This window comes from Hippoglossus hippoglossus, chromosome 21, assembly GCF_009819705.1.
Source record: "Hippoglossus hippoglossus isolate fHipHip1 chromosome 21, fHipHip1.pri, whole genome shotgun sequence".
Lineage (NCBI taxonomy): Eukaryota > Metazoa > Chordata > Actinopteri > Pleuronectiformes > Pleuronectidae > Hippoglossus > Hippoglossus hippoglossus.
In genome coordinates this window covers 3,574,095-3,591,336 of record NC_047171.1, presented here as the reverse complement: position 1 = coordinate 3,591,336, position 17,242 = coordinate 3,574,095, and the positions used below count along the sequence as shown (strand labels likewise).

At 43.3% G+C, this 17,242-nt stretch overlaps 4 protein-coding genes across 7 annotated transcripts; all 4 read left to right on the top strand.

The window, feature by feature from the left end:
• The first annotated feature begins 198 nt into the window (after positions 1 to 198).
• lss (lanosterol synthase (2,3-oxidosqualene-lanosterol cyclase)) lies at positions 199 to 8,585 on the top strand. Its single transcript, XM_034574691.1, has 22 exons — positions 199 to 316; positions 1,097 to 1,265; positions 1,390 to 1,528; positions 1,672 to 1,780; positions 2,175 to 2,296; positions 2,409 to 2,505; positions 2,789 to 2,924; positions 3,385 to 3,493; positions 3,644 to 3,762; positions 3,865 to 3,962; positions 4,143 to 4,170; positions 4,279 to 4,335; positions 4,812 to 4,883; positions 5,021 to 5,071; positions 5,233 to 5,382; positions 5,981 to 6,077; positions 6,439 to 6,544; positions 7,088 to 7,153; positions 7,238 to 7,318; positions 7,414 to 7,584; positions 7,863 to 7,941; positions 8,056 to 8,585. Exons 1-22 carry the CDS (start codon positions 303 to 305, stop codon positions 8,191 to 8,193), a joined length of 2,208 nt encoding a protein of 735 aa, XP_034430582.1. The 5' UTR covers positions 199 to 302; the 3' UTR covers positions 8,194 to 8,585.
• Positions 8,586 to 10,015: 1,430 nt separating this feature from the next.
• On the top strand, positions 10,016 to 11,497 carry LOC117755143 (probable zinc transporter protein DDB_G0282067). Of its 4 annotated transcripts, none has more exons than XR_004612544.1 (5): positions 10,016 to 10,030; positions 10,197 to 10,337; positions 10,504 to 10,535; positions 10,627 to 10,820; positions 11,119 to 11,497. XR_004612544.1 is itself a non-coding variant. In XM_034574692.1 (3 exons), the coding sequence occupies exons 1-3, from the start codon at positions 10,520 to 10,522 to the stop codon at positions 11,182 to 11,184; spliced, it is 276 nt and encodes a 91-aa protein (XP_034430583.1). In that variant the 5' UTR covers positions 10,433 to 10,519; the 3' UTR covers positions 11,185 to 11,497. The 4 variants fall into 4 exon arrangements, 1 of the variants encoding a protein (XP_034430583.1); XR_004612543.1 differs by lacking the exon at positions 10,016 to 10,030 and adding an exon at positions 10,065 to 10,112; XR_004612542.1 differs by lacking the exon at positions 10,016 to 10,030 and having other exon boundaries at positions 10,147 to 10,337.
• An 878-nt stretch (positions 11,498 to 12,375) lies between these two features.
• On the top strand, positions 12,376 to 14,795 carry LOC117755262. Its single transcript, XM_034574915.1, has 6 exons — positions 12,376 to 12,435; positions 13,046 to 13,092; positions 13,219 to 13,289; positions 13,350 to 13,488; positions 13,789 to 14,081; positions 14,529 to 14,795. The coding sequence occupies exons 4-6, from the start codon at positions 13,375 to 13,377 to the stop codon at positions 14,725 to 14,727; spliced, it is 606 nt and encodes a 201-aa protein (XP_034430806.1). The 5' UTR covers positions 12,376 to 12,435; positions 13,046 to 13,092; positions 13,219 to 13,289; positions 13,350 to 13,374; the 3' UTR covers positions 14,728 to 14,795.
• Positions 14,796 to 15,326: 531 nt separating this feature from the next.
• LOC117754904 (keratin-associated protein 6-2-like) lies at positions 15,327 to 17,004 on the top strand. The gene is made up of 3 exons (XM_034574252.1): positions 15,327 to 15,807; positions 15,909 to 16,435; positions 16,729 to 17,004. Exons 1-3 carry the CDS (start codon positions 15,789 to 15,791, stop codon positions 16,762 to 16,764), a joined length of 582 nt encoding a protein of 193 aa, XP_034430143.1. The 5' UTR covers positions 15,327 to 15,788; the 3' UTR covers positions 16,765 to 17,004.
• Positions 17,005 to 17,242: the final 238 nt, after the last annotated feature.

Below are 17,242 nucleotides of genomic sequence, written 5' to 3'. Positions count from 1 at the left end.
AGCACGTGTAGCGTTTCTCGTAGCAGTTGCTCTGATTGGAGGAGCTCGCTGCAGACCCGCCTCTTAACCCCGCCCAGCTGGTGCCTGATTGGACACTCGAGTCTCTGCTCATGTCTCTCCATGTGGAAACCTCCTCGGAAGGCACCGCGGTGTCCTCTGGGAGATGTAGTGCGGGTTGTATCACAGACTGAACTGTGTATTCTCTGAAAAGACTACAGTTCCCAGGTAAAGAGCAGGAGGGGCAGAACTCAGGAGGAGAAACTCAGTCCCAGTTCAGCGGTGGGTTCATCTGTATCACAACCATGACTGAGGGGACGTGAGTATTTACTTTTATACACAGTCTGTGTTATATACTTATACTTATAACTCAGGGGATGATGTCACCAAAACAGCTTTTTCATAACTCATGTTTAGTGATGACGTGAAATCAACAGGAGCTTCTAAGGTTTTGTGAAAATATGAAATGAATATCTATAAAAACACCTGTAGAGTTAGTTAAATAGAAACGTTGTGATAAAACCTTGTATTTTACAGCTACTACAACTGTGTATTTGAGTGTTTACTACATATTCTCTGCACAGTTTTGGATTTGTGTGTCACAACTTTGCACATGGACTGAAAACAAGCAGCAGAGTCACCTCCTGAGTTATTGGTTTAATTTTTGACCAGCTGAGGATATACCTTTTTTTTGTTGTTGTTGTTGTAGAAAATGTGCACATGGAACAAGAATGTAACTCAGTGACGACTAATTTAAATTCACTAGATCTGGATTTTGTATTGCAATTCCAAATTGCACATATATATATATATATATATAAATCAGTCCCCTAAATGCGCCAGATTTGTTTTTTTAAATCAAGATCTATGAATTATTCTGTGAGAAATCAGGGAACATTTTGAAAAACGACCCATCTGGCATCCACACTCCTTCAACACATCCTTTCACCAAATTTTGTGTTAATCAGTTTTTCCGCAGTTAGTATTTTGCATCATCTTGTTTACAACCATCCGAATGAACAAACACATGGACAGGGGTGAAAACGTAACTTCCTTGGCAGAAGAACCACACCATTAAACCACCAGCTGTGTTATCCAGGCACTTGCGGAGGCGCGGGGGGCCGTACAGGACGGAGCCGGCCACAGACCTGAGCCGCTGGAGGCTGACTAATGCTGAGGGCAGACAGACCTGGTGCTATGTGGAGGACCAGGAAACCCCCGACAGGGAGCAGACCGTGCTGGAGGCTCACTCACTAGGCATAGACACGGTGGGTTCACTGTCTCCCTTTGTGTGGAATATGGTTTGGAAGATGGAGGGGCCATGAATCAGGTTTTTTATAATCAAAAATTGGTTACTATTGAATAATTCCTCTTCCTGGTTTCTCTCCACAGAGTGAGTTGGTGTGTGGATCCCCGGCTGCGCACACGGCCGTGGACGTGGCTCTGAAAGGGATGCACTTCTACAGTCACCTCCAGGCGGAGGACGGTCACTGGGCGGGGGACTACGGCGGACCTCTCTTCCTGCTCCCAGGTAGGACATGCGTTTTCATTTCATACCTGAGAAAATACAGCGGCCTCCCTGTGTAGAAGTGTGTACCCTACAGTGAGGGTGTTAAGATGCTGGCACATACTGTTGTGTGTTTCTATCTGTACCCCTGTGTGTGTGCTCCACAGGCCTCCTGATCACCTGCCACGTGGCTAAGATCCCTCTGCCCGGGGCCTGGAAGAAGGAGATGGTGAGGTACTTGCGTTCCGTTCAGCTGCCAGATGGAGGCTGGGGTCTGTAAGTTGCCGTCACACTTTGTTGTCTTTTGATATTTGTGCATGCCTTATCCCTTAATGTGCATCTCCTGTAAGATGATGCCGTGTTTCTCACCGCAAAAGACAAAGGCAACAGACCGTTTGTCTTCTGACATTTCAGCAAAGGAGAACCTTTTCCAGATTCATTTGAGGTCACCATGACCTTTGACCTTTCAAATCTAACCTTGGGCCAGATTTGAATGTGTTCACTACAGGTGTTTCAAGTGAACATTTATACCGAATTTGAAGAAACTATCTCAAGGTGTTCCTGAGAAGCTGTTTTTCACAACACCAAAAGCATGTTTAGTGAGGTTACAGTGTACTTGACCTTTGACCTTTGACCACTCACATATATTTTGTTTTCGTTTTTTCTTCAGACATATTGAAGATAAGTCGACGGTCTTTGGCACAGCACTGAGTTACACCTCCCTCAGGATCCTGGGACTAGAGCCTGATGACCCAGATATGGTTCGAGCCAGAAATAACCTGCACAGCAAAGGTGAGCAGGAAGAAGTTGAAAAAAATATATTCCTTTGTGTTTTTATATTTCCTGCAAACTTCTGATTTGAGATCATGTAATAATCATGTCAGGGTTTGTTGTTGCTCTGCAGGCGGTGCAGTGGGGATTCCCTCGTGGGGCAAATTCTGGTTGGCCATTTTAAATGTGTACAGTTGGGAAGGAATGAACACGCTCCTGCCAGAGATGTGGTAAGATTCAGGATTTAAGTACTTTGTTAGGTATCTGTACTTTATTTGTGTATTTATTTACTTTACTCCTAAATTTTAACACAAGTTGAACTTTTAACATTTCTTTTTACATCTCAGAGCCTTACTTTTATAATTTTACTTTAGTAAAGAGGTTGAATTAGTACTTTTACTTGAATCCTTTTAAGTATCTTTACTTCTACTTGAGTAGAAAATGTGTGAGCCACCTCTGACATTATGTGTAGGTACAGTGATGTCATGTCTTTCTCCCATGTGTCTGTTCCAGGCTGTTCCCCACTTGGATGCCGGCCCACCCCTCCACTCTGTGGTGTCACTGTCGCCAGGTCTACCTCCCCATGAGCTACTGCTACGCTGTCAGACTGGCGGCTGAGGAGGACTCCCTGGTGCTCAGCCTCAGACAGGTGCTGAAGCCAAACTGCAGCACAAGGGGGCGCTACACTCCGGGTTATAACCAGAGATCAATGATAAACTGACTTTTGAAGCAATTAGAGGAGAAAGTTCACCCTTTCCCTTTTTCTTGGCTCAGCTCAGTTCTCAAGGCTGTGACATCGTGAATACGTCACGATGCAGCACGACTGAAATTAAGTTTCAGTTTAATCGATAAATTATTGTTGAGTTGCAACTGACGATGATTGATGAATCATTAAATTCTTTGATTAAGCAGTTTACTTTTAAAGCTATAAAAGTGAAAATATACTATATATATTTAACTCAATAGCTCAAAGTTCAAGTTCAAAGTGTTTTATTGTCATATTCACAGTCCTGTACAGTGAAATTCTGACTTTGCCGTCTGCTACAAATACCGAGCCTCGATATAAATCGACCAGTTGATAACACATTTGTCTGCTTCTTGTTGCGCAGGAGCTTTATGTCCAAGACTATGCCTCCATCAGCTGGCCGGCTCAGAGGAACAATGTGGCAGCATGTGACATGTACACACCTCACAGCTCGTTGCTCACCGCTGCCTACAGTAAGTAAACACAACACACTGAGCACCGTGAAGCAGTATCCATGGCTACAAGGGGTTTTTGTGCAATGGGGTATTATGCAAGTGTTTTTGCACTGGAATGTTTCCACATGCTGCTGCTTGAATCCCTCCCCTCCCATCGTTTCCCTGCAGTGGTGTTGAATGTGTACGAAGCCCATCACAGCACCACGCTGAGAGGAATGGCTGCCAGAGAGCTGTACGAGCACATCCAGGCTGACGACCGCTTCACTAAGTGTATCAGCATCGGACCGGTAGTGAAAACACACATCCTAAGGAACACTGAATAGAATCACTATTAAACTTTACTTATCTCTATTGAGTTTAAAACATGAGGCTCTGGCCTTTGTCCTCAGATCTCCAAGACCATCAATATGCTGGTTCGCTGGTACGTGGACGGTCCGACCTCCCCAGTGTTTCAGGAGCACGTGTCCAGGATCCCAGATTATCTCTGGTAACAACTCAGCCACTTATCAACTGCTCAATAAGTTGTTCAAGACACTCTTGTGCTGGATAATGCAACCCATGTGTGTAATGTTGAAAAGTTGCTAACTCAGTGCTATTAGATCCTGAAATATGTGTGTGCATGGAAGTAAACTGCTGATGAACTAACAGTAAGTCCTCTGTGTTCCAGGCTGGGGCTGGATGGGATGAAAATGCAGGTGAGACTCTTAAACTTTTTTTATATTGAGTCAACTAAGTGCTGGTTCCATACGTTGCCTGTCGTCCCTGGAATGAGAGTTTCAGTTTCACCTTCTTATTCTGCACAGGGGACCAATGGCTCTCAACTGTGGGACACTTGTTTTGCTGTGCAGGCTTTCCTCGAGGTAACACACACACACCTGACTCACCCACACTAGTACCTCTGTTAATGTCTTTTAATATTTCAATTCAATTTCAGTTCATTGAACAGGGGACAGGAATATGGATAAGGGGGTTTAATCAGCATAAATATAATAACATAAGTCTGTAGGGCTGTATTCATATAGCACTCTGAGACCAGACCTGTGCTTCACAGTACAAGCCACTCATTCATCACACACCGCCCGAGGACACTTAATGCAGCCTATTGGAAATATGTACAAATCAAAGAGCAGTTGATCCAACATTAACACCTGAGGAACTCGCTTTCCTAGACATAAAAATTACAAAGACGCAGAACATCATTGCTCCTTTTAAATTGGTTTCAAACACGACACACGTCTCAAGTCTCAAATCAGTCGTAACTCACAGGTCGTTGAGTCGTGTGAGTCCTGACTGAAATGTGTCAAGTAGCTGATTATAATAAGTTGTGTGGTTTCAGGCAGGAGCCCAGGACGACCCCAGGCTATCGAAGTGCCTCCAAGACGCTCATCACTTTCTCACCATAACACAGGTGCAAGTAACATGAGTCTCAGTAGCTTCCAGAGCTAATCCCCCTTGACACATATTTACACATTAACAGTGTAATATGATCCTCCAGTGCTTTCAGTTGTGATTCCTTATGCCTGACTCGTTTTTCCACTCCACCAGATACCGGAGAATCCTCCTGAATACAAGAAATACTACAGACAAATGAACAAGGTACAACTCGTATTAAACAAGAGCCACTTCAGAAAAATTCCCATTAGTCTCAAATACGGACTAAATTGCATCTGGAGATTATATCAAGGGAATCAGAAATGGCCCAAATATATAAGTTCATACAGTCACTTTACTGTTGAACGCTGTGTCTTTGTTTTCAGGGAGGCTTCCCCTTCAGCACCCGGGACTGTGGCTGGATTGTGGCCGACTGCACGGCCGAGGGCCTGAAGTCAGTGATGCTGCTGCAGGAGCTGTGTCCCTCCATCAGCCAGCATGTCCCCTCTGAGCGTCTCTATGACGCCGTCAACGTGGTGAGTCCACAGGCAAGACCAAGTTACCTTTTTGTGAGGTTTCCGGGTCGTCTGTCTATACGTCCATATATCTGTCTGTCCCATGCTTGTGAACACGGTATCTCAAGATCGCCTTATAGCATTTTCTTCAAGTTTGCAGCGACCTCATGAATCTGGAAAACAAATTATGTCGACTGAAATTGCACTGGTTGGCAGAGGCATGCAGCTGCAGGGTAGTAATTCTAAGTCTTTTGGTCCTGTCATCTCCAGATGTTACAACTTGATGAAGACACTGGTTTAAAGGGATAGTTCACCATTAAGGGAATCATGTTTATGTAACTTGCCTCCAAAGATTTGGTGGTAAAGTTTTCATGTAAGTTAACTTAGCAAAGCAACGAGACTGGAACAGGTGGAGCAGCATCCCTGTCTCTGTGCAACCACCAGCACCTATACATTTCAATGTCAGTGTTAATTCATATTCAAACGATACATCTCATTTGTTTAATCCATACACAAAACCCACATCAGACTGAGCTCCACCCGTATAACGTCTGGTACACTTCAGAAGTCGTGTTTCTGCCATAGAACTGCAGCGTCTGGGTCTCTGATCTCCCTGTAGCTCCTGAGCATGAGGAACTCCGACGGTGGATTTGCCACATATGAGACCAAGAGGGGAGGGAGACTCCTGGAGCTGCTCAACCCGTCGGAGGTGTTTGGTGAGTACGTTTTCCAGCACTTTGCTCAATACCCACCACCTGGACCTCACTGTGGGGCTGGGCTCATTTCATGTTCTGACCTCTGAGTGATCTCCTTAGTGAAGGAATGTCAGCGTGACTCACTCTACAAGTATTGCAGATATGAAAAAGGGAAACACGAAGCCAAATATAAACATGACATTTCAGTCTGAATAACCTTTTCCATTGCACCCTGGATGTGTCGCAAGATTATGGCCTGTTCTGTATTAAAGGGCAAAAAGCCTAATATTGTCATTTTTCCATTTAAAAAAAGAGGATGTCGTATTTTGTGACATTTGAAATGTGTCGGTAACACCGTGTCCTCCGTCTCACACACACACAGGTGACATCATGATAGATTACACCTATGTGGAGTGTACGTCAGCGGTGATGCAGGCTCTGAGGCACTTCCAGAAGGTCTACCCTGAACACCGAGCGGAGGAGATCAGGTGAACCACACGGCACGAACACGATATACACACTAAACTGACTGGATGAAATATTGTTATATGTATATATAATATGGTTTTAAAAAGACATGATGGGAAAGGAATCCCCCAAACAGACATTGGCTGTGTCCAAAATCCCACAATACATTTGAAATGTAAATTTTGCACTTAGTATTAATACTTTCCGGTAGCCTCTAGTTTTTACATTTGTACGACTGCTCTGGTCCTCTCTTCTCTCATCTCTCCACCGTGAGCGCAATGCATGCTGGTAAATATTGCTCAGTTACTGAACCATTGGTTGTACACTACTTTTCACAATGCATTGTGGGAAACAACGAGTGCACCAAAGGGTATAAAAGATTTTTACTAAACATTCGGACAGCACTACAAAATTACAAACTCACTTTATAGTTGACTATATAGTGATTAGTGAGTGATTTCGCACACAGACATTGCTTCCTGAATAAATTCTCAGTTCTTATTGAGGTTGAGGATAAAGACGGAGGAGGTGGAGGCTGTAACCGTTCATTGTGTCTTCTTCAGCTCCACTCTGAGAGCAGGACTGGAGTATTGCAGGAGGGTGCAGCGGCCTGATGGTTCCTGGGAAGGGTGAGTGCACACACTTGTGATGTGACTGTTGGATTTCCGGCCTCATAAACAGGCTGAGCTCCATCTCTGTCTTCTTGTGCTCAGGTCCTGGGGAGTGTGCTTCACATATGGAATCTGGTTTGGCCTCGAGGCCTTTGCGTGTATGGGTCACGTCTACGAGGACGAGTAAGAGATCTGATCACGTGAATAAACCACAAAGTTCACCCGTTAACTCCTCACCTTCATCCTAAACGGCACCACTGTGTGTCCTGTGTTGTCAGTGACGTGTGTGTGGAGGTGCAGAAAGCCTGTCAGTTCCTGCTGGAGTGGCAGATGCCCGACGGAGGGTGGGGGGAGGACTTTGAGTCGTGCGAGCAGCGGCGCTACGTCCAGAGCAGCGCGGCTCAGATCCACAACACCTGCTGGGCTTTGTTAGGCCTCATGGCCGCCAGGTAACTCGCCTTCCACTCGCTCACCTGTGATCGGACCAAAATGTGATCACACTGGAACTGACGGGTTCATGTTTGTTAGTTTAGTTGATTACAGCTGTTGTTAATTGATGTGATTTTGTGTATTTACTGAGCTGTTGGTTATGTGCCTGCTGTGCTTTTGAAACCAGAGATGTGTTGTACCTTGTGTTTTGTTTCCCTACAATCAGTATATACATATGTATTATAAATAAGAAAATAATTTATTCAAATCCAATCTAACTACTTGTGTGTATAACCAGGCATCCTGACAGGCGGGCCATAGAGAGAGGAGTACAGCTGCTGATTGACAAGCAGCTTCCTACTGGAGACTGGCCACAGGTGAGTTTATCACTTACAATGTACGTATTGATTCTACATCGCTTTCTCTCTTCATCTGCTGAAAATATGAAATATAATTTAATATTTGGTATTCTTTGCTTTCCACCTCGCCAGGAAAACATTGCAGGTGTGTTCAACAAGAGCTGTGCCATCAGCTACACCTCCTACAGAAACGTCTTCCCTGTGTGGACCCTGGGACGCTTCTCAGCACTTTACCCCGGCAGTCCGCTGGCTGGGAAGGTGAAGCTGTGAAGAGCGATGACAGCGATGACAGCCACTGACAAGAAAAAACGAAATGTCTTCAGAGTCAAATATGACAACCACATAGCTCAGACAAAGGGAAGTGTGTATTTTTCCACCATCGTGGAACTGGAGTTGTGTTTTTTGAAGATGATTCCATCAGATAGGATTCATTCTTTGAATTGTTTCTCTTGTTGACATTCCAGCACAGCTCATCTGCCGGAGCTGCACCTCACAGAGCTGCTGTGAATGATGATGTTCAGTTCACGTGCTCTGGACTACAAAGTGTAAAAGAAAGCATTTTGAATTTTAGAATAAAGAATTTTCTATGGTATTGTGTTCGCTGTCAGAAATTGCAGAACGTGACTAGACTGAACTTGAATGAATTCAAACTACAACAACAACATTTTGTTTCCTTTTGTCTCTTCTGCACCAGCAAAAAGAAACAAGTACGATTGTGGGAATTGAATAGTTGGCAGTGTGAGCACTCATGTCACTGTATCTCCGTCAAACATTAAAACCGGATCCTGACGAGTTGTTTTTTCCGCTGAACATCAGGTTCTTTTACCCTTTCACCACTTCCACTGACACACCTGAGTCTTTAAAGTAGCGTGACAGGTGCGGTTAGGAACAATGCTTTGTGGCGTGTTATTGATTATAACTTGTGCAGGAGATCGAGAATGTCCACTATGACAATGTGCATGTGACGTTTAACTATCGTGGGAGTGTCTCAGAAGAACTGTAAGTCTGTTTGTGTGTGCAGCTGACGGTCAGGAGACTACAGAGGAAGACTGGGGATCTTTTCAGTAGAAGCAGCAGTTGAGCTTCATGCTTGGAACAAAACACAAGAATATTTTACTGGTTGTGCTTTCTTCAGTGTTTGGTATGATGGGAAACTGGTTTTAATTCACCTCTTCCCTTTTTCCACATACAGGTATTTTACTGATATAACACAGTCAGTGTGCACGCATGAAAACTGAAAATAAAATATCTAGAACAATTTGAAATAAGGAAAAGATTTGTGGCAACTGCGAAATGAAGTATTTCAAAAAGCAAAAATCATAAAATGCCAGTGCATTTACAAGTGAACTGTTTGTTTTAGAAGTAAGAATCTAAGATGCATGTCCATTGGCATTTGTTCACAGTAGCCACAGAAGGCGTGTGTGGGATTATTGATAATCTCATAAATCTTTTCGAGTTATGAGGCGTCTTAAGGATCTTTGTGTTTTGTCCATTTTGTCGATGTCTCTAGAGCCGAGCTGCAACAGGTGCTTTGTCCCTTTGTCAAGTGGATGTGAAAGAGAAAATACATCAGTTTACTTTAGCTTTACTTTGGAATTCAGTTTACAGAGCCAGTACAGATGCTGCTGAGCCGTTTCTTCAGAAAGACACATGTGTTTTCACTAAATTTCAATCTGTCAATCAACGTCTGCCCAATAGCTGCAGGTCTGGATAATTGCATCATAGTTTTATTTTGTTTGGTTATTGAGAAATTTGGGAGTAAGTGGTTCTGTCACATCGGTTCCAGCCCGTTGACCCTGTACAGACATGACAAAACTTGAAACTTCAGTTGTGGCTCCCTAAAGACAACCGTGAGACTTAAAATCAGAAATCAAGTCTCAGCACCAAAGTAACTCGATCTTGGTAAACGCAAACAGAGCATCGGTGGATTTTACATTAATCCAGTGTCCCCAGTTTGAGTGTTTGTATGCAGAGAAATCCACACATTTCTTTTCTCCTGATAACATCGGGCTGGAGGAAAAGACGTCAAACAGGCTCGTCCAACGTGCTGTGCCGAGGACAAAAGAAATGAACACACTGAAGCTCAGGGGGCGTGACGCGTGCCCGTGTGAGGTGAACTCGAGCTTGAACACATCAGATAACAATCTCACAATGTTCATGACTCAATCCCCCCAAAATAATATTGAATTGTAAGTGTTAATGTTTTAATACATTTGAATGCAGCACCCTCGTCGTATTCATGGCCACACGTGTATATTTCTTTTATGCTGCAGATGAATTCTTTGCATAACCAAAACTTTCCGATGGGAGTTGGAGCACTGCCCCCATGAACCACATCAGATGAAGGTGTGACTACAGATAAATAGGATTCCGCAGGTGTTGGCTCCACCTGAGCATTTGTTCTCTTGCACACGGTAAGTTCAGCTATGTTAATATAGTGATGCTAATTTTGATTTTGTTGCATCTTCCATGTTTGAAAATTGTGAAAAGCTCATTGCCGTCTCTGATTTTTTTTATACATTTTTGGGATCTGTGTGAACGTATTCAAAACATTAACCTTTTTGTTCTCTTTAATTTTAGAGTCTGAAGTTTGGAGATGTCCGGTAAATCAGGTAAACGATTGTGGCTCATCATCGCCTCTTTTCTTCCACATGCATTGAATGTGTTATATATTATCGTAAATTATTATCCTCCTTATTACAGGAGGCTGTCATGGCAAAAAAAGCCATGGCAAAAAAAGCCATGGCAAAAAAGACCATGACAAAGAAGGCCATGGACATGGACATGGACATGGGGGTGGTGGTAAATCCCACAAACCTGGAGAAAAGTGCAGAAAAAAGCGAAAGCAAGGCCACTGCCATACAAAATGTCACAAGAAGGGGAAATCCGGTAATGGGGTAAGTTCCTCCACTCAGTGCAGAGGGAGACACGAGCCGTCATCGTTTTCCAGTCTTTTCTAAACTGACACAGGAATAGTCTCTTATTGATAACGTGCTTATGAAGGTTATTTACTTTCACCTTTGGGACACATTTGCTCTCTTTTCTTTAGGAATGTCTTTCAGGGACAAACTCAATCCAGCTAAGAATAAAATGTTCACACTCCCAAATGTCAATTATAAATAAACTCAAATTAAAATCTGTTCTAAGTGGTGAAATAACCGTGTGTGTGTGCTCGTGTGTTCCTCCCTCCTCTAGTCCTCCAGCTCCTGCAGCAGCAGCAGCAGCAGCAGCAGCAGCAGCAGCAGCAGCGACTCCGACTAGATTTCTGGACGAAGCAACCTGGAGACCTTCGTCCTCTTGCCTGTGCACAATGATCTGTTTACTTTGAAGCCAAATGATTATTTACAGTCACACGTTGTGATCTTGAAACTCAAATGCAAGTTTTTGTAACAACACATTTTGGGCTTTCATGGTTTTATTGGGGGGTTATTAAATTCTGATGTAATAAGTGAAATTAAAGATTGATGGATTCTCTCTGAATAGCTTCAGTCGTTTGACTTTTTCAACTTGTTGATTTTGTGTATCGGCTTTTCATAACTTTTTCAGTGTGTGAATAAAATGGCTTTCAAATGATTCTGATGGAGTGTTTATTTGTAGAAAAGTGAATGAATCCTGGGTTAAGATCCAAGACCCCAACAACACAGGAGCCAGTAAAATAAGAGAAAGTGTCCTTTAATAAGGCAAAAATAACAAGATACTAACACAAGCACGGCCCAAAAAACTAGGTTAAAAGAAACAAAATCCGACTGTAAAAACATTAGAAACACAAGAACAAGTTCACTCAGGAAACACGATGATGAAAGACGACGAACTGACCGAGACAAAGGGAAACACAGAGACCAATATAGACAAGGGAGGCAGGGGTGACTGAACACAGGGGAAACACACAAAGATCATAATTTTCTAAATAAATCAGGAAGCAGAGAACTCAGGGGAATCAACTGAACACAAACCTTAACACAAGGACACAAAGGTACAAGTCGATAAACCAAAGAGTCCTTGACACAAGTTGGATTTGTGACCAGGGTGATGGAGTGATAAGTGTAAATCTTAATAATACCACTGGCTGGTGGTAAAAGATGTAATTTACCAGTCTTATAGTGAAATATAAGAAAGATTACACTACACACAGATCTAAAGAAATTTTAAAAACAAATTTCAATAAAGAAAAATAAACCTATACAATATCAATGATGCAATGAACCTGCTGGTAGTTTTTCCATTGTTACTTATCTGGTGCCTTGTGGTGACAACGATTGTGTTACACAGCTGTGTTACACAGTTGTGTTAATTGAGCACAAAAAACTCGTATGTTGCATAACTCGCAAAAAAGGATGAAGAAAAGTTCAACAAAAGAAAACTGGGATTTCAGGCACAGCCCCTGATGATGTCTACTGGGTTTTTTTGAGGTGTGGCTTCATATAAGTTCACAGCCAGCAGCCTGTCGACTGAGTGAGGACCTGAACTACAGCACAGTAAGTTTACCAACTGCTCACCAGGACTTATTACCATGTGTGTGCGTTCATATGCTCTGTGTGTGTCTGTGTGTGTGTCTGTGTGTGTTTACAGATATCTTTGTGAGGACCATTTTAGCCTACAAAATACAGAGTGAGGACATTTTGGACCGGTCCTCACTCTCCGACCTGCTTTTAAAGGGCTGTTTGAGGGTGAAGACTTGGTTTTAGGGTTAGGCATTTAGTTTGGATGGTTAAGGTTATGGTAATGGTTATGGTAATGGTTATGGTAATGGATATGGTAATGGTTATGGTAATGGTTATGGTTATGGTTATGGTAATGGTCTAGGGCTGGGTTAGGGTTAGGGTTCGGGTTCGGGGTTAACCCCATACACAAAGATAGGAAGCGTGTGTTTTATACACTGGTTTGCTAACATGTATGTATTTCCGTTATTAACAGCATAACATTTTTTTTGCGATCCTGTGTTGTCGGTATGACTCACTTGGCACAAAGTGTGTGATGTAATCCTTGTGTGGTTTGTCTTTTCCTCAACTCCCTGCAGTTGCTCTCTATCTAAACAACGCAGTGTTTGATTATTTACAACTGCTTATTCATCCACTCAAGAGAATTGTTTTTTGTCTGAGATGCTTTATGTTCATTCTTTCAGTTTCAGGATTCGGATCTGAAATTTTGAAATGTTCGGAAATAACGGAGGTAAAAAGTTTATATTTGTCTTTTCTTCACTCGTATTAAACACCTCTTCTTTCCGACAAACTTTTCACTGAATTTGAAAGCAAACATTGTAATCAAGTGTTATTATCACCTCCTCTGTTTGAACAGGAAACCAGTGTCCTACTGGCTCTCAGTCTCAGCAAGTGCCAGGATTCTATCCTCAATATCCACCACAGCCCTGCCCCCCTCAGCCCTGCCCCCCTCAGCCCTGCCCCCCTCAGCCCTGCCCCCCTCAGCCATGCCCCCCTCAGCCATGTGGTCCACATGTGTACAATCCTGTGGCTCCACCTTGTGGAGGGTCTGGAGGCCAAGGTCACGGAACAGGTTGTGGACTTGACTGTGGTCAGAGCCATGGTCCTGGACCTGGCTACGGGCACGATCATGGACATGATCATGGGCATGATCATGGACATGGGCATGATCATGATCATGGACATGGACATGGACATGGACATGGGCATGATCATGGACATGGGCATGGGCATGATCATGGACATGGGCATGGACATGGGCCTGATCATGGACATGGGCATGATCATGATCATGGACATGGACATGGACATGGACATGGACATGGGCATGGGCCTGATCATGGACATGGACATGGGCATGGGCCTGATCATGGACATGGGCATGATCATGATCATGGACATGGACATGGACATGGACATGGGCATGGGCCTGATCATGGACATGGACATGGGCATGGGCCTGATCATGGACATGGGCATGATCATGATCATGGACATGGACATGGACATGGACATGGGCATGGGCCTGATCATGGACATGGGCATGGGCATGGGCCTGATCATGGACATGGACATGGACATGATCATGGCCATGGACATGGACATGGGCACGGACATGGGCATGGGCATGGGCATGGGCATGGACACGGACATGGCCACAGACATAAGCATGGACATATGCATGGCCATTGTCACAAAGGAGAGAGGAAGTGTCATGGGGTAAGATCCAGCTGTTTTATTGAATACATTTTTTTTAACTACGGAGTCTCTGGTGCGTCAAAGTAAATAAAAACAAGACAAAAAAATCAAAGAGAACACGCCTTATAAAAGAGACAATTTCACTAAGCAGTTAATAAAAATGTAAAGTTCAATGTGAAACAGTTTACCCACACGTCACATTTTTTAAATAGTGTAAATAATAATTTATTTATTCTTCTAATTTAGGATTTTTATATCGTTTACTTTTAACACAGCTGACTCTCTGTCACACGATCCGCTTCGGCCACAAGTCATCAGAACAAAGCATCTTCCAAAAACAACCCATATAACTGTTAAAATGATAACGAGAACATTTCCTGACTCCATCTCTGTGGTTCAAGTTTGCTGAAGTTTCGGCTGCACTTCATCAAATCCTCAGTACATGACGATGTGTTGTTCTTGTTCCAGTCGTCCAGCAGCTCCTGCAGCAGCGACTCTGACTAGAGGTGAAGAGAAACCACCGGAGCACCTTCGTCTTCCTGCCTACGATAATAACCACCACTCCATGTGTGCTTCTTCAACTCAGTGTCTCATGTGCACCTCAAGGGTTTTTGAGTCTTGTTTAGTCGTCACGTGTTGTAATATCTTATGTGAATCTCTTATATAAGATCAGAACAGCTGTGTCAGCAACACAGCTCCGGTCTCTGACTCCCTTCTGATGGGTTGGCAGCAGCGTTGCTTTAAATATCTGTTACATCAGTCTGCTACTGACAGTTGGATATGTATTACTCATGAATTGATCCATTGTGATAAACAACGTATGAGTCATAAAAGCAATTAATCTCAGTAATGTCTTGGCTCTTATTTCATATCTGACCTCAGAGTTTCTTATTTCCGCGTGTTCTTTATCAGTGTCCAGTGACATTATCTGTATTGACCCAGGGAAGGTTGAATTCAGACCTTTGTTCAGCAATGCTTTCCACAAACAGTCACACACCCTGCACCCCCCCACTCCCACTACATTCACACAGGGAATCAACGATTTAGGTTTGTAAAATGTGAATCTTCCATTTCTGTTACAAACAAGCCCAGTGTGTTTTAACTGGTTTTAGTGTGAACTGGAGTAATGGGAATTCACACATGTTGTCCCACTGACTTAACGAAACTTTAATACACTTCTGACCCGGCACCGGTCACTGCTGTTCCGTGTTTGACAGCTGATAAAAAACTGCAGTATCATGCACAGTGTTCTTGATAAATTGAATTAATGAACTTTACATTCTATCTGATAAATGCACAATGAATCTATCAAGCAATGGAAAAGATAACATATTTCTAGTATTATAAAAATGGAAATGATGACAACATCAGACTGCAGGACAAAAAAAAAACTCAATACAACCAAATCCCAAAGGTTTCGGTGAGGCTGTGTGTGTCTACAGTCAATATTAGATCGTTTATGGTCCCTAATGACTTTATGTCAAATATTAGACACACACACACCCAGTTAGGTCACAGAGGAAAAATGTTCTGATGGGAGTTGAGGCTTCAAGCTGAGGTGCGGCCGTACATAAGAGGGGCCAGCAGGTGTCGGCTCTGTCTGTGGACCTGATCTCCAGCACACAGTAAGTTCTCCTCGGACTCGCTCTTCAAGGTCCAGGACTCTGTGTGTATATTGAAAGGAAAACTGCTTTTTCTCTCATCTTTAGGATCTTTAGAAGATTCAAAATGTACGGACACAACCAAGGTAAACGGCTACTTTTAAATAATGCATATTGAGCTTGATAATAACTTTTGCAAAAACAGTGACGTATATATATCTGATTCCTCACTTCTTCTGGTGTTTAGGAAACCAGTACCCCCCTGGCTACCCAAACAACCATCAACAGATGCCAGGGGGCTACCCTCAACATCCTCCAGGCAGCGCCCCACCACCGAACTACCCTCCTCAGCCCCACGGTCAACAGGGAGGCTACCCCGGACATGGGCCTGGGCCTGGTTATGGCCAAGGGCAAGGATACGGGCAGGGCCACGGACAGGGCTATGGACAGGGCCAAGGACAGGGCTATGGACAGGGCCACGGGCAGGGCCATGAACAGGGCCACGGGCAGGGCCACGGGCAGGGCCACGGACAGGGCCACGGGCAGGGCCATGAACAGGGCCACGGGCAGGGCCACGGACAGGGCCATGGACAGGGCCACGGACAGGGCCACGGGCAGGGCCAAGGACAGGGCCACGGGCAGGGCCACGGGCAATGCCATGGACAGGGCCACGGCCAAGGGCACGGAGGCGGACATGGTCATGGACATGGCCACAAGCACAAGAATGGTCACACTCATGACAAGTGTCACAAGAAAGGAAAGAACTGTCACGGGGTAAGATTCAGACATTTTCTCAAAAGCTGAATGCTGGTTTTGTTTGCAACAGAAATGAATTATTCTGAATACACACAGTGAAATATAATAGTTAATACGTGGTTAAGAACAACTTAATGTGAACTCACAACTCTGAGAGAAAAATAAAAAGTCCTACAGACCAAACCACTGATAAGATTTTTTCTAATTATTCTATTTTCAAATTGAATGCAGATAATGTAGTTAAAGTTAAATCAGTTTAAGAGGATTGAAGTTTCATTGATGTGTGTTTGTGTTGTTCATCCCTGCTTCAGTCCTCCAGCAGCTCCTGCAGCAGTGACTCGGACTGAAGAAGATCCGTGGAGTCGCAGACCTTCAATCTCTCACCAGATACTATGATCAACATTTTACTGCCCAAATGTTTTTATAAATGGATTTGTATTTTTTAAAAAAATTGTCATAATAATCAGGCTTCTGTGAAAATAATTTAACTTTGAAAATAAAATATTCTTCAAATTTCATAACTTTGGTGTAAGAGAAACATTCCGGACATTATTGCATCTATGATTGTTGTTTGAGTAATTACTGTGTGTGATAAATACCAGTGAATGAAATATGAAGTTTCTTGTCTTTTCATTTATGGGAACGCTTTTTCTTCTTGTCATATAATAATAAAACTGCATCAAGATGTGGCAAACTTTTAATTTTACTTCAGCAAAATAAAGAAGTATCATAGAAGTAAAACATAGAAGAAGAAATGTGTTTTTTGACAGAGTACTGAAGTACAGGGTTATAAACCAGCAAAATCATCATCTGGTAACTACAGCT